This window comes from Panulirus ornatus, chromosome 65 (assembly GCF_036320965.1).
Source record: "Panulirus ornatus isolate Po-2019 chromosome 65, ASM3632096v1, whole genome shotgun sequence".
Lineage (NCBI taxonomy): Eukaryota > Metazoa > Arthropoda > Malacostraca > Decapoda > Palinuridae > Panulirus > Panulirus ornatus.
The window spans coordinates 15,713,913-15,732,827 of NC_092288.1; the positions used below are offsets into that span (position 1 = coordinate 15,713,913).

General features: G+C 37.6%; 2 protein-coding genes across 2 annotated transcripts in view; both read right to left on the bottom strand.

Moving 5' to 3' along the window:
* Nucleotides 1-11,987, bottom strand: part of Nmnat (nicotinamide mononucleotide adenylyltransferase) — a 217,627-nt gene extending 205,640 nt beyond the window's left edge. Inside the window, exons 1-3 of the mRNA XM_071657919.1 lie at nt 11,497-11,987; nt 5,170-5,199; nt 1,274-1,290 (exon numbers count right to left, since the gene is read on the bottom strand). Coding sequence (XP_071514020.1) covers nt 1,274-1,290; nt 5,170-5,199; nt 11,497-11,575 — 126 coding nt within the window. The 5' untranslated portion in view covers nt 11,576-11,987. The remainder of the gene's footprint in view (nt 1-1,273; nt 1,291-5,169; nt 5,200-11,496) is intronic.
* The window catches only part of LOC139746557 (prenylcysteine oxidase 1-like), a 631,496-nt gene that overhangs the window by 90,345 nt on the left and 522,236 nt on the right, over nt 1-18,915 (bottom strand). The window lies entirely within an intron of this gene.

The window sequence follows — 18,915 nt, forward strand, 5'->3', positions numbered from 1 at the left end:
ACTTCTTTTTATCCTAAGAAATAAGTCTCGTGTCAGCATCAACAGAAAACAGACTCATTAATTGCCCCAACTACAGATGTTGACAGTAATTTAATTGCAGACAGAGGATAGCCTACTCACTTAGGATTCTTCTGTAATAGTTCTGACTTAAATGTTCATCCAGATAAGCTCATTTCTAGTAATTTCATTGAGCCAAAGACTAAATCATCATCCACAGAAACATCTCTCATCGTCCCTTCACCTGTCCTTTAAAACCGCCTCCCATGATGCCACCACTTACAAGCTGAAGGTTTCAATTCCAGAGTTCTCTGGACAATGAGATTCACTAGGGAAAGTAGAAAATTTTCTCTCAACAAAATCTCACATGACCAGGCAACAACTTAATGTGACCCCTCATTCAGGAGGCAAGAAATTATATATCTTTTGAAAATGGGGATGCAAGGTCACTCACCGAATATGAAAAATGTAAACACATCACACAATACCTGGACTTTGAACTCTGCTCATCTTAACTTACCTCAATTTTGAGGACAGCAATTTCTTGCTTTTCGGACAAACTGTTTGTCTATAAGCACTATGGTGAAACATTATGATTCTATAGGATTTGCTGACAAAATACACAGTTAGTTGATCTCACTTATGACTCACATGAGTGGTTCTAAGGAGATGGAAGACTCTAATGTTCACTTCAATAAATGTTCAAACCCCTCTGTGATAAGCTCTTATGCATCCTGCCCAGTGCACTGGACAGGTAACCACAGGTTTAGTTGTGATAAGACTAAACTGCACAATACTGTCTGCTATCACTGTAACAGTAAGGGATATGTTGCTAATGCTTGATGAATGTCCCATCAGGGTTAAATTCTTAAAAAAATGAAAAAATATGGCAATCTGTCACCAGACTGCTACACTATTTCAAATGGCAGCATACCTAACATAATAAATAATCATGCAATTTTAAAGAGAAAGATATGCAATACATAATCACATATCACAGTATCCCATTATTTCAAATGGCAGCATTATATCAATAACTGACTGCATGAATACACAGTTAATCAATTCTATACTGATTCACTGTATGGGCCTTAACAGCAGTCTTGTACCTATGGAGAATGCCTAATGCTTTATTAGCTTCTGGCTGTATGTTCCAGTCTTTAAAAGCATGGTGATAAAACAAGTTGTACCTTTGGCATCAAGGCAATGGGGTACAATAAATTCAAACCTGTATCACATTTACTTAAGTCATTAACACTTACAAACTTATCTTTCAAATAAGATGGACGTTTGCTATAGAACGGTCTATCAGCATGCTAAAACCTTAGTTGCCTGACTATGTTTTTGGTATTCAATGTTTCCAAATGAGAGGAGTCATTAAAAAATATCCTTGTTTACTGCTTAGGTTCAAATTGGTTGATAAATTTCACAACTCCCTTGGAAAATGAAACTAACTGCAGTGTGAGTCACATGAGAATAACCCTCTCTCATAACTTGTTTTTATGAGTCACATGAGGATAACCCTCTCTCATAACTTCTATTTTCAAAGTTCCTAAACTAAAAAGTGGAAGTCTGACAAGAGCATCCTTCTTTAGTCTTTTACGATTAAAACATTTTTTCATGGGTACTGCCCTGGCAAGTATTTACATTCATTTTGATTTTGGCTCCTATATCTTCCTGATGAAAAATAAGAACAAGCTTCTTTTCTTTTTGCCTCATCCACACCTGGAGTACTGGCATTCTGTCCACAAACATACAATCTCTCATTGTCATACATAGCACTTAACAACACTTAATTCACACAGCTCATTCTTCATAACCTTGATTTTCCTGTGGTGAGGACTATACGCTAGCCCTGCCTTTACACAAAATGGTAGGAGCAGCAGATAGTAGTAGTAAGAAGGAACAATTAGGCAAAATGTTAAGAAATGTAGATAGGAGTAAGAAGAAACACTTAGGCTGAAGCATGAGGCAGAAGTAGTCAGTAGGAACATTCAGCTGGAGTCTTGGCAAACACTGCACTCAAGCTGCTCTCTGCCAGTGGCCCATTGAGGCACCAAAGGCTAAGAAGCAACACTGGAGTTCACTAGTTATGGAGACTCTATTATGCTTAGGTTGAAGTTTTTGTTCCAGTGTGTACACATACAGCTTCTGTGGGTCATTTGCTTATTCCTCTGACCCTTTTTGCCATAGATGCATTGGTGTTCAGGAAATAATCAAACTTTACCACCCATCAATGACTTGGCTGCCATTACAACTATAGACTTACTACATGTCATTCCTTGTTGCCACCAAATAACACTATGGTCCACAACTGTCAAAAACAGTTTGCATGTCCTAAGCACTCTGCCAACCCTCCCCCAACCAGGAAATGATGCAAAGGTCCCATAAAGTGCTGCCACATGTGGTGGCTAGATGAAACATACATAAAGACTTAGTGAGCTGATGGCTGCTACCCATATAGTGGTTTATTTACTTCTTTCTTAACAATAGTTGAGGTAACTATGAACATGTAATGGGAATATATGATGTTTTTGGCAAGTGTTTATAAACGAGCTGGCAGGCATCAGACTGCTTTTCATTCCTTACATACACTTGTTTCTTTTAAATTCTTTTACACCCTTAATAGTTTATTCATCATTATGAGTGTGCGTTATCACCATGTATAAATAGATATTTTTTTTTTCTTTGTCGCTGTCTCCCGCGTTTGCGAGGTAGCGCAAGGAAACAGACAAAAGAAATGGCCCAACCCACCCCCATACACATGTAAATACATACGTCCACACACGCAAATATACATACCTACACAGCTTTCCATGGTTTACCCCCAGACGCTTCACATGCCCTGATTCAATCCACTAATAGCACGTCAACCCCGGTATACCACATCGATCCAATTCACTCTATTCCTTGCCCTCCTTTCACCCTCCTGCATGTTCAGGCCCCGATCACACAAAATCTTTTTCACTCCATCTTTCCACCTCCAATTTGGTCTCCCACTTCTCCTCGTTCCCTCCACCTCCGACACATATATCCTCTTGGTCAATCTTTCCTCACCCATTCTCTCCATGTGTCCAAACCATTTCGAAACACCCTCTTCTGCTCTCTCAACCACGCTCTTTTTATTTCCACACATCTCTCTTACCCTAACGTTACTTACTCGATCAAACCACCTCACACCACACATTGTCCTCAAACATCTCATTTCCAGCACATCCATCCTCCTGCGCACAACTCTATCCATAGCCCACGCCTCGCAACCATACAACATTGCTGGAACCACTATTCCTTCAAACATACCCATTTTTGCTTTCCGAGATAATGTTCTCGACTTCCACACATTCTTCAAGGTCCCAGGATTTTCGCCCCCTCCCCCACCCTATGATCCACTTCCGCTTCCATGGTTCCATCCGCTGCCAGATCCACTCCCAGATATCTAAAACACTTTACTTCCTCCAGTTTTTCTCCATTCAAACTTACCTCCCAATTGACTTGACCTTCAACCCTACTGTACCAAATTACCTTGCTCCTATTCACATTTACTCTTAACTTTCTTCTTTCACACACTTTACCAAACTCAGTCACCAGCTTCTGCAGTTTCTCACATGAATCAGCCACCAGCGCTGTATCATCAGCGAACAACTGACTCACTTCCCAAGCTCTCTCATCCACAACAGACTTCATACTTGCCCCTCTTTCCAAAACTCTTGCATTCACCTCCCTAACAACCCCATCCATAAACAAATCAAACAACCATGGAGACATCACACACCCCTGTCGCAAACCTACATTCACTGAGAACCAATCACTTTCCTCTCTTCCTACACGTACACATGCCTTACATCCTCGATAAAAACTTTTCACTGCTTCTAACAACTTGCCTCCCACACCATATATTCTTAATACCTTCCACAGAGCATCTCTATCAACTCTATCATATGCCTTCTCCAGATCCATAAACGCCACATACAAATCCATTTGCTTTTCTAAGTATTTCTCACATACATTCTTCAAAGCAAACACCTGATCCACACATCCTCTACCACTTCTGAAACCACACTGCTCTTCCCCAATCTGATGCTCTGTACATGCCTTCACCCTCTCAATCAATACCCTCCCATATAATTTACCAGGAATACTCAACAAACTTATACCTCTGTAATTTGAGCACTCACTCTTATCCCCTTTGCCTTTATACAATGGCATTATGCACGCATTCCGTCAATCCTCAGGCACCTCACCATGAGTCATACATACATTAAATAACCTTACCAACCAGTCAATAATACAGTCACCCCCCTTTTTACTAAATGCCACTACAATACCATTCAAACCTGCTGCCTTGCCGGCTTTCATCTTCCGCACAGCTTTTACTACCTCTTCTCTGTTTACCAAATCATTTTCCCTAACCCTCTCACTTTGCACACCACCTCGACCAAAACACCCTATATCTGCCCCTCTATCATCAAACACATTCAACAAACCTTCAAAATACTCGCTCATCTCCTTCTCACATCACCACTACTTGTTATCACCTCCCCATTTGCACCCTTCACTGAAGTTCCCATTTGCTCCCTTGTCTTACGCACTTTATTTACCTCCTTCCAGAACATCTTTTTATTCTCCCTAAAATTTAATGATACTCTCTCACCCCAACTCTCATTTGCCCTCTTTTTCACCTCTTGCACCTTTCTCTTGACCTCCTGTCTCTTTCTTTTATACATCTCCCACTCAATTGCATTTTTTCCCTGCAAAAATTGCCCAAATGCCTCTCTCTTCTCTTTCACTAATAATCTTACTTCTTCATCCCACCACTCATTACCCTTTCTAATCAACCCACCTCCCACTCTTCTCATGCCACAAGCATCTTTTGCGCAATCCATCACTGATTCCCTAAATACATCCCATTCCTCCCCCACTCCCCTTACTTCCATTGTTCTCACCTTTTTCCATTCTGTACTCAGTCTCTCCTGGTACTTCCTCACACAAGTCTCCTTCCCAAGCTCACTTACTCTCACCACCCTCTTCACCCCAATATTCACTCTTCTTTTCTGAAAACCCATACAAATCTTCACCTTAGCCTCCACAAGATAATGATCAGACATCCCTCCAGTTGCACCTCTTAGCACATTAACATCCAAAAGTCTCTCTTTTGCGCACCTGTCAATTAACACGTAATCCAATAATGCTCTCTGGCCATCTCTCCTACTTACATACGTATACTTATGTATATCTCGCTTTTTAAACCAGGTATTCCCAATCACCAGATATACGAAATGATATAAAAAATTCTTGACGTGCTTAAAAGTTGGCAATGAGGTGCTGCTTAGCACATTTAAATCCTGCTATCTAATCTTTATCAAATCCTTTACAATTTGCTCATCATTATGAATGTATGAAGCAAGAAATCTGTTGTACTTGAAATTTATCATTCTGCAAGCATCGTCCATAAATACTTTTGTAATTTATCTTCTTTTCCCACCTCTCCAGCCATCAGATGTTATTCCTAAGAAATACTAATGCCAGATATGAAAACTTCATAGTTTGACTTTATAAACAAGCAATAAAAAAGGACCTAATACTATTATCAAATTATGCTGAAGAATTGACACCAGAAATACAGCAGGAAATTCATTACAAGACCAAAGGGTTAAAGACTAATAATTGCCATACTTTGGCAACACAAGCATAACTTTCACCATCAGATGTTCAACATGTCACATTAGTCTGTTTACAGCAAACAAATCAATTTTGTGATAAATGACAAAAAGATGGGACTTCAGTGTGCTATGTGGCCAATTTCAATTCAGTGCATATGCTTTTCAAGCATTGCCATCTAAGAATAATTTTCCTCAATGGGCACAATAATTCAGCAAGTTTTTGCTTGGTGTCAGCCAGGTATTCACATAAGTGATAAATGTGTGCCAGTACAAAATGAGTTTTTAGGCTGTTCTAGGTTTGGCTTTCATATCTGTATAAAATATGCTATTATCAACCCCTTATTTTCTCTGATCTTCATAGCCCTTGCCATTTTGTGAAGATTCTTATACCCTTGCAATCCAGACCACACAGTAAAAGTTGTTCTACCTAGTATGACAAATTACAGCAATATTTGTAATATGAAAAAAGGGCTGTTTAAACAACCATAGGTATTGAGAATGTGAATCATAGACACTTATATGTTGATTCAACACTTTGGCTTTTAAATCTTGGCACACTGGCCATTTTAATGTACCTATCATATACCCTACTACCTAGTTTCATCCTCCACTTTAATTTTTCTCTGCTCTACTTGAAGATTGAGTCTTCTCCAATATCCTATCTAAAATCACTCCTCACAGGCTCCTAATATGTCCAAATTTGATGATCAGAAGCTATCATTATCCCAACCACCCAAAATCTTATTTGTTTGTACTGCTACAAATATGATGGATGCAAGTAGGTCTGGCGGTGATGATGGTTTGTAACATACTGGTGCCAACACAGCGTCAGAACCCAACATGGGAGAGGTTAGGTTTGGAAATTTTCCACATGTAACCATGTTGCCACTCAAAAAAGTTTCTGATTTTGGATTTTCTGATTAGGGATGCTCAATCTGAATCAACCTGAGAATGACACAAAAAATCCAGTGGACTTAATTGGAGAACTGAGTTCCATTTCAAGAAATTGTACTACTGGTCACCCCATCGTACATGGCTCAGTTGATCAGAGAAAACCACGATGGATTGTAAAGTAGAATAATTTCTTGAACACCATGATAGTGATACAGGTTGAGCATACCTAATTCAAAATTCAAATGCTTCAAAATCATAAACTTTTTGAGTGGCAACATGGAAAATTCCACACCACACCTCACTTACCCATGGATGCTGAGTTCTGATGCTGTGTTAGTACTAGTTTGTTACAAACCATCGCCACCGCAAGACCTACGTGCATTACTCACTGTGTTTTTTGCTTGTTCTCTGCTTTGTGGTACAAAGATATTGTTGAAACATGTCAAAAAGGCCTGCAGTTAATGAGGCTCCAGTTGTTCATTCCCTAACCGATAGTGAAATAGCTGAAATGGGTCTGAATCAAGGTGAACATGATAATAGAGAGATGAAGATGTGTGAAGAATGTGTGATGGACTTATTGAAGAACAAGAAATCATGTCAGTTTGTATTCAGACAGACTTTTAAGATAAAAACAATTGTTAATGAGGCAGATGGCTCTGGAGGAAATACTTAAAAAAGCCATCCAGCAGAATGCCTCCTCAACCCTAGAGGACCCACTTCCTGATCCCTCAACTTCCGATGTTTCTTCTCACGATGTCAACTCTTATGTACCCTCCCGCTCAAGTTTCTCATGCCATATGTAGTTCTAGTATTTGTTGCTGCATTTATCTTCTTTTGTAAGCAAAGATCAAGTTTTGTTTGGTAAGTGGAAAACATCATTTTCATGTGAAAGCTGAATTCATCTCCACATAAAATGCCATGTTTGAGCGTAACATGACCAGCAACATTATCGCAGAGACTGTTATCTGTTTTCATTACAGTTACAGCTACCTGTAGTTACTGTAAATTATATGCTTGTTTTTACATCTCAAATAAAACTTAAAAAATAAAATACAGTGTACTGTAACCTTTTATTCAAAACACAGCACTGTAGCTGGAAACTGAAAACCTGCAGTTGTTTTTTGGTGTTATTATTTAACAGCTGATACAGGTATTCTACTAATGCTACTGTGCTGCTTAGCTATCCTAAACACATTATTTTTTCACTGTATTAATGGGATTTTATATTCTTTTACTGTTAAGTACTTATGTGTGAATAAGTGTAAGAAAATTACTGCTTATCAGAAGCATATGAACTCAGATCAAGAATGAAGGTGATGCCAAACAAACACAGGTTGTCCACATAGGCCACTGATGTTATGACACCTTAGCTTTCTGACTGTCCGGTGTTGCACAAACTTTGTTTCATGCAGAAAATTATTGAAAACATAAATAAATTTTGTGTTTAAACTTGGGTCCCAACCCCAAGATATTTCTACGTGTATACAAATATTCCAAAATCCCAAACACTTCTGGTCCTAGGCATTTCGCATGAGAAACACAACCTGTATATTGTTAATATTTCGTAACACATTTTGCTGTACATATAACATTCAATTCTGAACAGTATCTAAGTATCTATCATCAGATATTTATTGTTTAGTGTAAAATCAACAACTGTAAATCAAATAATAAAAAGCTATGTAGATATTTGTCCATTTCTTAATTATCACAAGAACTTCTTCTCCTGACAGTCAATAAATCCAATAATAAAGTGGTAACAGAAAATAGATAATTAGTGAGTAAAGGTGTTGCAATCACAAAGCATCCTTAAAAAATATAATTCTTAAGTTTGGAGAGGAAAATGCAAAATGAAATCACTTAGTTTGATAAGATCATACTAGTGTAAGTTGAGCTGAACTGTTTTAACTAAAATGAATCAAAATCTTAATCTAACTGGTTACTGTTGACATTAGTGGCATGAGTGAGACTATGGAATGTTATTTACATTGCTTTCCAGTGTTAGTGTACTGTAACAAGAATGAACTAAAACTTACAGATGATCATTGCTACTCTCAATTTTCCTATCACAAGACAATAAAAACTCAAGAGCAGGAAAGGCTTTCTACATTAGGGACAATATGGGGTTAACAAATGGAAAAATGGTGAAACATATCTGAAAATCTACAGAACTTTAGAAAACATCCCATAACTTTCCTAAGAGGTAGAAATGAACTACAATACTGCTTATCATCTATATGGAGTGTTTTGCTGTCTGCTGGCTGATGTGGGTATTTCCAATTTTAATAAAGACAATAAACAAAATCTTCAATAACAAAAATGTATCTAATACACTTAAAATCTATAGATATCTTCATTTATTCAAAAGAGATATATACACTTTTCTAGCCTCGCTACCACTCGCAGGCTTTTTATGCATTAAAAACTGTCAAAAGTACTCTTATGGTAACAGATTCAAGTATGGAACTGAGAAACAAACACTAGCATGAATTGCTCTTCTGAGTTTCTCATAAGGTAGCAACCTTCAATCCTTACTTGTTCAAAATACTTATCAGAATTACCTATACATCAAAACAGCTATTACTCTCAGTATGATAAAGCTACAAGATGGATGAAAAAATCCTAGACCCAAGATGAAGCAAAGTGCCTATTAAAGAGAAGTGTTTTGAAATTATACTGAACAATTGCATTTGAAAGCTGAGCTAGACTTACAATTAGTACATGTACTGGAAGCAATAAGAAAGGTTTTACAAGCTTATATTTGGTGATGCTGAACTATATTTTCTCTTTAAGCTAAGACTTTTTATCTCATGTTCAAATTACTAATACTTTTCATTGTTCAAATCACTAAAACTTTTTGTCTTCAAATCACTGTCATGTTAAATGAGATTTTTTTGGGTGCTGATATTGTCTTCTGTGTTAATTCTATGTTTGCACAAACAAATGCTTTCAACTTTAAAGCGCTGTCTAATTTTACCCTTCCATGACTAAACTTTATACAAGAATGCTGCATGTCTAAAACCTTCCTACCTTACAAATGATTTTCATCCATACTGATAAAATATCTTGTTTAAATTACTAATACTTTTCATTGTTTGTTCAAATTACTAAAACTTTTTGTCTTCAAATTACTAAGTCATGTTAGATGAGATTTTTTTGGGGTGTTGATATTGTCTTTTGTGTCAATTCTATGTTTGCACAAAAAAATATTTCAACTTTAAGGCAACATCCAATTTTACCCTTCCGCGACTAAACTTTATATAAGGATACTGCATGTCTAAAACCCTCCTACAAACGAATTTCATCCATACTGATAAAATATTTTTACTGTATCATTAACATACTTGATCAGCATCTATCATTATCCAGTCTAACAAATTAAAATTCACTTTTTTCAATTATCAAAATCCTGTACATTTCATTAGGAATCTTAAAAATTTCAGTGAAGCACCACCAGTCTAGTCAGTGAAATTGATAACAATGCAATACACTCAGTACAAGTGACAACTGGGCAGAGAATAATATAGAGCATTATTCTTTATTATGTGATAATAATCACATTAACAGTGGGGGAGGGCTAACAAGATCATGGTAAACATGAAGTTAAAGGTTACTGAAATGTCTAGCGATAAAAAGAACCTGTGAAAACCTCATCAAACTTCCACTAGCAGCTGATGTTCATACTCAAACTTCAGTATTACGGTCAAAATATAGTGTTATCATATACTCCATAATGCATTATCAATGGGATTTGTCCCTGTAGAGAAACACAAATAAGGGCTCTTATGAAAAGAAGAATTAGGGTTTACCAGTATAAATAGAAGAAACTTCATAAAACTTCCCCAAGCAGCCCCCCCCAAAAAATTTCATTTTCATAATCCAAACTAAATTGCTATTCTCATCTGCAACATACAGCAACATGATCAAGCAAAGTGCTGTTCATGAATGAATCTGTATTTGTGTCCAAACAAGCAGATATAATTCCCAGCAAGTGTGTGTTGATGTGGACTAAAAAATTCACATACTCAACTGACATCCACATGAAGGTAAATATCAGCAGTTACAAGAAGTTTGGTGAGGTTCCCATAGTCTCTCTTGATTCCCAAACGTTTCACTGACTTTACATTTTCAACATCACATTTTCCCTGACCTTCATAGCCCTCCCCACTATTGAACTATTTATCACAAAATGAAAATAATAATTCCAAAAAATACTATGCCCCTCTAAAACAATTCTACTTACTGTATGGAGTGTGTTAATATGGTTTCATATAATTCCATACAGAAAATAAAGTGGGTAACCTATACTAAAATTCTCCCTATGTCTCAATAACTCCAACAACTTTTCTCTTTAGATATGAATAAATCGAAAAACATTAATGATCTTAATGTATAACTATAAACTGCTTACCATCACACTTTTGGCAAGGTGATATGTCTATTAAGTAAACAATACAATGAGTGACTTTTCCAAAAAAAAAAACCCTAATGAAAAATGTACACCATTAAAAGTGATCTGTGACCCAGGCTTCCTAATACTCTAGCCATTTGGAAGCCTTATTAACCTATCAGTCCTATTTGCAGCATACTTTTCCTAGTCATAGCAATAGCTACCTCCTCATATACTAAATGATTTTCTAGTCACTATTACTGCTTTACCACAACTAAGACTATGGTAAGACTTGTTCATTTCTATTATGGTCTTTCTCATCCATATGTTTAGGATGTGTCAAAAACACTTAACCCTCCATCCATCGCCTTGCTCAGATCAGTAGGCATTTTCTTTCCCATTCACACAGCAAGACTTTAAGCTGCTTTCCCCTAACTGAAGCTTCTAGCAAAATCAATTACAAACAGGGAAAAGGAGTCATCAATCAAGGAAAATAACACTCTGAGAAGAAGCCGGTGAAGGAGCCATTATCGCAGTGCAGCCGAACTCACTCACCGAACATTCGGAGATGCATATTTGTTGGGGGGTTAAATGACCCACAGGCGAGAAGAACAACTCGATGTGACCCCGTCATCTTGTGTGAGAGCTTTGTAGAGGTCAAGATGGTCGGTGGAAACACGTAAAATATCTATTGACTGGCGACACTGACACACCACCACTTTGTTGACATTTTGTCCTTGTGAAGTTGCGATTCGTTCATGCAAAAAGTCTTCAAATATACACTTAGAGCCAGATTTCCACTAGATATATTTTCATATTAACTGATACGGTGTTCCTTCACTGATAACGTATAAAAATAGAAAATGAACGGTTATCTAGGCTCCAGTCCGGCAGATCTGAGCCCATGGACCTGGGAAGCTCAATTTTCACATGACCCAGGCTCCTCCGCTGGCCCCGTGACCTGAGCCGCCCCTCACCTCTGACGTCACACTTCACGGATTTAACATATATAACATTCCTAATTATACATATAAACCCCTCGCGAAAACAATTCTCATGACAATTAAGCTAAACGACAATCGAACATTTCTAGAGAAATGACCATTCAGCAGTGACTGACGGAAAAACATTGAAAAACTAAACTCGTCTACTCGCATAAAGCATGATAGGCCATTGACCCATTTGCAGGGACAGTAAACATTATATTGCCGTAATGGTAACCTAATGCAATCATTCTTAACCGCAGACAAGCATAATTCGTCGGCAAAGAGCGACAGGAAAAATATTAATATGCTCCACTGCAACGCCACAAATGTTTTCTTTCACGGCTAGGAAGCTGATAGGAAATTAGAGTCAATCAAAATTAACATCACATTGACAGGTGTTTGACAATGACACAGCTGAAAGAGAGAGTAAATCGTAAATTCAATTACGATACAATATTTGACAAGATTGAATATGCAACTGGAAAAGATGATTCAAATTCAGTAGACAAGGTAACTAACTACATTATGTTGTCTAAGTAACCACTGCAGACAACTGAATGTTACTAACAAATATACTACCATCTATCATATAATCATTGTGGCACTGGTGTGGCACTGTCAATACGCGAACACCAATTAAAGTAAAGGATTTTCAATTGTCAACATTATTCGCGAAGCTGCTCGAATTTGGGTCAACAACTCGCAGAGGATAAGTATCAGTGGTGTCAGGATGAAAGAGGTACTGAAATGTCTAAGGAATATGACAAAATGAAGAAAAGAAAAGCATGTGCTAGTTTACAAAGTAATTACGACATTTAGATGCTCTGGGAAAATAAGTACATACAGCATAGTACGTTCGACGCAAGTTGGTATATACTACATATCTGCTAGAAGTAGAGGTCCAGAGAAACCCATTAGAAGTGGTAACAGAATCAAATAAGTTACAGAGGGGAAAGAAGCCTTCAACCTGCCAACATTGGAAAAAAGGAAGGACATGTAGAGATTATACAAGCGCATCTTAATTTCCAAGTTTCCACTGCGATGTAAGGCAGAGCAGGTACTTAGAGCCAGAAGAGTTTCTTGAAGAAGGTATAAATAGAAGCTCAGGGAAGAAAAGTGCACGAAGGGGGGTGAAGAAGCAACAACAGCAGAGTTGTTGGTACGCGAAACAGGTTATGGACATGAAAAAGTAAATGTAACTAACATTAGAAAATTCAAAAACCAGTGTAATAAAACAGTTAAGATACGAAGTGGGGTCCCACGAGTGTATAGCTCCATCCATCCCCATATGCATACAAATACTATCAATTGGGTAATTACTGTGTCGTCACGGTAAGAACATGAACTAAAGAACTGCTGTAGAAACTTGCAATACAACACCTGACGCTAATTGGCAACGTCTGTTTTTAGGGCAACTAAAACCATATACTGTCAAAGTATCAATCAACTGTTGTCTAGGCAACCTCAAGGAAGTGTGCTATCAAGGTTACGTTGACAAGTGTTCTTAACAAACTGATTCCTTCGCATTTTCATTCTACAGAAGCTCATTAGAGCGTCTTTTCAAGTACATCATAATTACACATTGAAAAATATTTCCTTAAAAAGGAACCGAGCCCAAGGGAGGTGGACCTGGGAGCACGGCGCCTCAGGCATGTGAAAATAGTCCCGGTCTCTGGCTCCGTTCCCAAAAGTCTATTGATCGCGGTGGACCCTCCCACCTCGGCCTTGCATCACACTCAACGTTCTTGTAGTTTCGCCACGACATGCAAGCGCATGACCGTTGCCACTCATGAAATTTTCATGTGTTTTTCTATAAATAGAACCATTTAGAACCCATATATATGAGGCAACATGAGTGATTTTTTTCTTTAGTTTAATGAGACATACATTAGGATTTTTCACGAATGTATTAATACAAATCACAGTCAGTGCGATTAATAGAATGCTCTACTCAAGGATTTCACTGCAAATAAGTCGGTTGATAATCGTAAGCTAAGATTTAGATTATGGTAAGTGCTCTGTGTTTCAGATTAATCACCCATCCCTAATTATGCATTTGTACACCACTGGGATGGAACTCTACACTCCTTGCGTCCCACATCTTAGAATTTCTGCTGTCATAAATTTCTTGACATGTCTAAATTCACAGCTCACTTTATTTCGTCCACTATTCAATTGCTATGGAAAAATGCATGTTTTCTCACTTCGTTATTGGTTAGTTCCTTACTGTGTACTCTGATTTTTCAGTGATGATTTCGAGGAACTGTTCGCTATCAACACTGTCAGAACAATTCAGAAGATTGGAAGCAATAATCAGGTCCTCACTTCTCGCCATTTTATTTCAGATATGGTCATTTTTGCCCTATGTTGAACTTTTTGTGGTCAGATTGGCAACTTTCTTCAGTTGGAGTGACCAAACTGGTGATACATACTCTATGCTGTAGATTTTTTTTTAGTGGCTTACATGGCACGGGCAAAATATGTCCCAGTCAATGCCATCTTGGTGTGAAAGGAAAAAGAAAAGAAAGATATTGAGCGGGGCTCAGTACGTGTTTATTCAAGGATAAGGGAAAGACAAAAGGAAGGGAATTCTAAAGACTGGTTGTTCGAGGGGGAAATGCAACATCATAAAAACCAATCCTCGTGTGGCCAGTCTCCACACAGAAACTGTGGGAAGCAACAGCAAGGGCCTCTGAGAGGAATTTTCTCAGGGGGTACGTTTTTTTTTGGGGGGGTCCTCATCTCTTCTTCATTAGTCACCCTGTTTTTATCCTCTACGGTTTTATGCCATATGCTTTAAGAATACTTTGATTATGTAGGCGCAAACAAAATGTTATTGCTAGTCTTCGATATATGCAAGCATTTTCTGAGATCCCAGGAATTTCCCGGTCCCCCTTTTGGACCCCCATCCCCTTCTTCCCGGCCCAGGAACGATGTACCCCCCAGCAACCCCCTCCTCTCATTGGTCGTGGTAGCAGCCAAACGTGTACCATGGGTCCTCGGGGGTGGGCACATGTAGACAGCTCACGAGAAGAATGGCCAAAATGATACCTACAGAATAGAAAGAGAGAGAGAGAGAGAGAGAGAGAGAGAGAGAGAGAGAGAGAGAGAGAGAGAGAGAGAGAGAGAGAGAGAGAGAGCAGTAGTATCATCGCTGCGCATGGAAAGAGAAGGATGAAGAGAAGTGAACCAGGAGAATCAATGAGATGAGAGGCTTTAATTCCACTCTAGTTAACAAAGAGGTAAAGGATGAACCACCTAATAAGTGTGAGGACTATTTCATACGTGGGCAAATAAAACCCCTGTGGTTATAACATGGCTGCTAACAAGGAAAATGATGATGGCACCTACATATCACTCCCAGCTATTGGGAATCAGAGTTTGTCATGTTGACTATGTAATGTATCCAGGACAGAGCAGAGGATATGGTTATGTCCCAACATGGTTACGTTATTACAGGTTTGAATTGTGGTTTTGAATTTAAACAGAGGGAAACGAATTATTTTTTAGATAGAAATTTAGCGAGGAACTGCGTTTCAGCACTATACAAGTTAAACAAGGCTATTGCTTCCTCACTCCGAAATACTGCACAGGTCCGAACTGAGGGAAAATATGAAACTGATCTTGTACTAAAATGCAACTTTATAATTTACTTACAGAAGACTTATCCCGTTATGAAGCAACAGGTTGGATATTACAAATGGCCATGTCCCTCTGAAGGATAGAATCCTGTAATTTGATTTGAAAATTAGTTTAATGATAATAAACACTGAGTAGCTATTAAGTCAAGACTCAGAATGGACTTTGAGACAACTGGTGTGCCGCAGGGATCAAAACTGAGACCAGTTTTTCTTCTCCATGTACATTAATAACACTGAAAATGGATTGTTCTGTAAGGTATCAATACTCACAGACGACATTAACTTTAAATTAAACGTCTACAGCTACAAGCCGACGTAGGCAGACTGATATGCTGGGCTCACAGGGGACAAATGTTTTGTTATAAATCAAGACAAAGTTTTACATACCAACAGAGAAAACGAAGAAAGAAATCTACTATATCGAATCTGTTGAGCCACTCAACGTGATTGGCAAAAAAGACGTAGCGTAAGTTTAATAATGTACCGTGACTTCCTGCATAGCACGTAAGCAGGGTGTAGTGTTATGTATTTCCTATTCTTTAAATACCTTCAAAAGAAATGTTTTTTGTTTTGGGTAGTATCCCTAAATATACTATTACGTCTTCTGTTACAGATTCGATGAATTATGTAAATTTATTCTTTTATTATGTCACTGACATTACATTTGTTATATAGATTATCATCAAAGTATTGTAAAAGAATATAGTTATTACTTTTCTGTATAAACACGCACATTTGAGCTGTCCTCGTTCCTGGCTAGGTAACTAGATGCGTAAGCATTGGTCTCTCTCTCTATATAGTCAGGTTGTATTTGCCCTTATGTCATTTGTCATAATCAATTCTTATATCAAAGGATAAGGGTATAGGCATTATTTATAGATGGAAAGAGAGCTGTGTTTATATGTAAATTTCAGATCTAATTAGAATAAATGTTTCGGTGGCTAGTCCTCCGTAGCTTCTACCATGTGTTCGAAACATAATTTGTATTTTGTTATTACTTGCAGTATACTTTGTTGATTGCTTCAAGTGTATTAGTGATCCTGACCTGTTTATTTACTGAAATGATATAAATTTGGGTTTGGTATCGAGAGATATCGCTCTCGACTTTTTTTATCTAGAGGTAGCGGCGTCTGCATAGCTTTGTCATCAACCTTAAGTTATCTCAGGGTATAAGCTTGGGTAAATGTGTTAAAGGGGTCGAGATCCACCGAAGTAACCGAAGGCGGCTGGGATCGTAACGCGTGAACGAGATTTTAGGCTTTATAGGTTAAGCATTCCAATTTGTGCGCAAGAAATTAATCCTCGTTCTTTACGAGTCATTGGTGGGTTCCCACCATGAGAATTGTGTCATGTTTTGGTCGGCTACTTGATAAACTAGATAGTAACCACCTGCTTACGAGTGCAGACGACGAAAATGGCCAAAATGGCAGGGGCTATGGCAAAGCGCTCACAGCACTTCTTGCTTGATTAATAAGACTATTCGTCTCAGCACTAAATGACATAATACACAGTCATCAACGTTTTCTTCATCTGGAACTGATGTCAACCACATGACAACTTTTCCTTTAAAAGTTTTTGTAGCTTTTCTATACATGTTTCTAATTCTAATTGGTAAAGGAAATCAGAATTATCAAATCCTTTCACACCAGTTTCATTTGTAACATTAGACGCAAATTCGTGGCCAATAACATTACTTCGAATGAGGCAAAGTACTTTTTCTTCAACATGATTGTTAGCATAAGGAATGATTTACCAATAAGGGTGATTAAAAGGTATACCATGGGTACGTTTAGAAATAAACTTGACAAATTCTTATCTTCCAGTCCACGACTTACATGTGCGCGTCCATAGTTAACACTAAAGCTTATGGTTTTTTTTTTTCTTTAACTCTGTTTCTAATCTCCAATGTCAACAGCCAAGAAAGGATCCAGTTTATGCTGTCTGTTTCCCTTTTATAACTTTAGTAGTAATTTTGCTTCATGCAGAGCTCTTTCTTTTGTCACCTAATATCCATTTTATCAAATGCCTGTACTTTTTTTTTGTGCTTGTACATGCCTTTGTAGTTTCCAAAATTTCCAAGTGCATTATTTTTCGAATCATAATATCATAGTTATTCGTTGTTTTTGTTCGGCTGTTGTACTTTAAGTTTGGAAACAAACATCTTCTCTCGGATAATGAAGACTTTATGAATATGTATCCCTACCCCAGCAATCTTATTCCGGCCTTAGAAAAAGGCCTGACCTATAATATTTGCCTTGGGTCCCCCATAAGCCTGATCCGACCCTGTACTGACTGTTCACACCCGCATGCTTCCATTTCAACTCCATAAATCCACCCACTGCCTAAATTGATACTGTACACCCTACGGCAACTCAACAATATTGTTGTACAGTGAAGAGAACATCTGAAAGTTGCTTACACTGAAATATAGTTATGAACATTACTTACAGAACCTACGAAACTTAATCCTACTTAGACAAAAAAATTACATAATCAAAAAATTAACTCAATTAATGTAGGTTTGTAGGTAGTTAATGAAAAGATAACAGAGCTTGTGTTTCTCCTGAAAAATGTAGCTAAAACATTTTATTTTCTGATGCAAGGGATTAATAATATGCTTGGATAATAAACCAACCCTAACGTCATATTGTCTATAAAAAGAACTGCAAGCAATTGTTGCACCAGTGGGCTACAACATAAGAAAAAACGATATATATATATATATATATATATATATATATATATATATATATATTATTGTTATACACCTGACCTACCCCATGTAAATGGGAATGGACGAAAAGATGATTGATAGATAGGCTTGAGTAAAATGTTGTACTGGATGTAGTTAAGCACATTGATTCAGCAATATCTCAGTAGAGGTAGAATGTGAAAATTTACCTTTTTAGTCATGTGTTTAGAAAACTAGATTGTGCTGAACTTATGCTTTTCATAAACTGGGGATAGGGGAGAAAGAATACTTCCCACGTATTCCCTGCGTGTCGTAGAAGGCGACTAAAAGGGGAGGGAGCGGGGGGCTGGAAATCCTCCCCTCTCATTTTTTTTTTTTTTTTAAATTTTCCAAAAGAAGGAACAGAGAATGAGGCTAGGTGAGGATATTCCCTCAGAGGCCCAGTCCTCTGTTCTTAACGCTACCTTGCTAACGCGGGAAATGGCGAATAGTATGAAAGAAAAGAAAGAAAGAAAATATATATATATATATATATATATATATATATATATGAAAAAAGAGTAACAGTTAAGCCTTTCATGTAACGAGCTGTCGATGTCATAGATAACGTCGATTACATATAGTCTAGTTTAGATAACATCTGGAAAGGCCATTA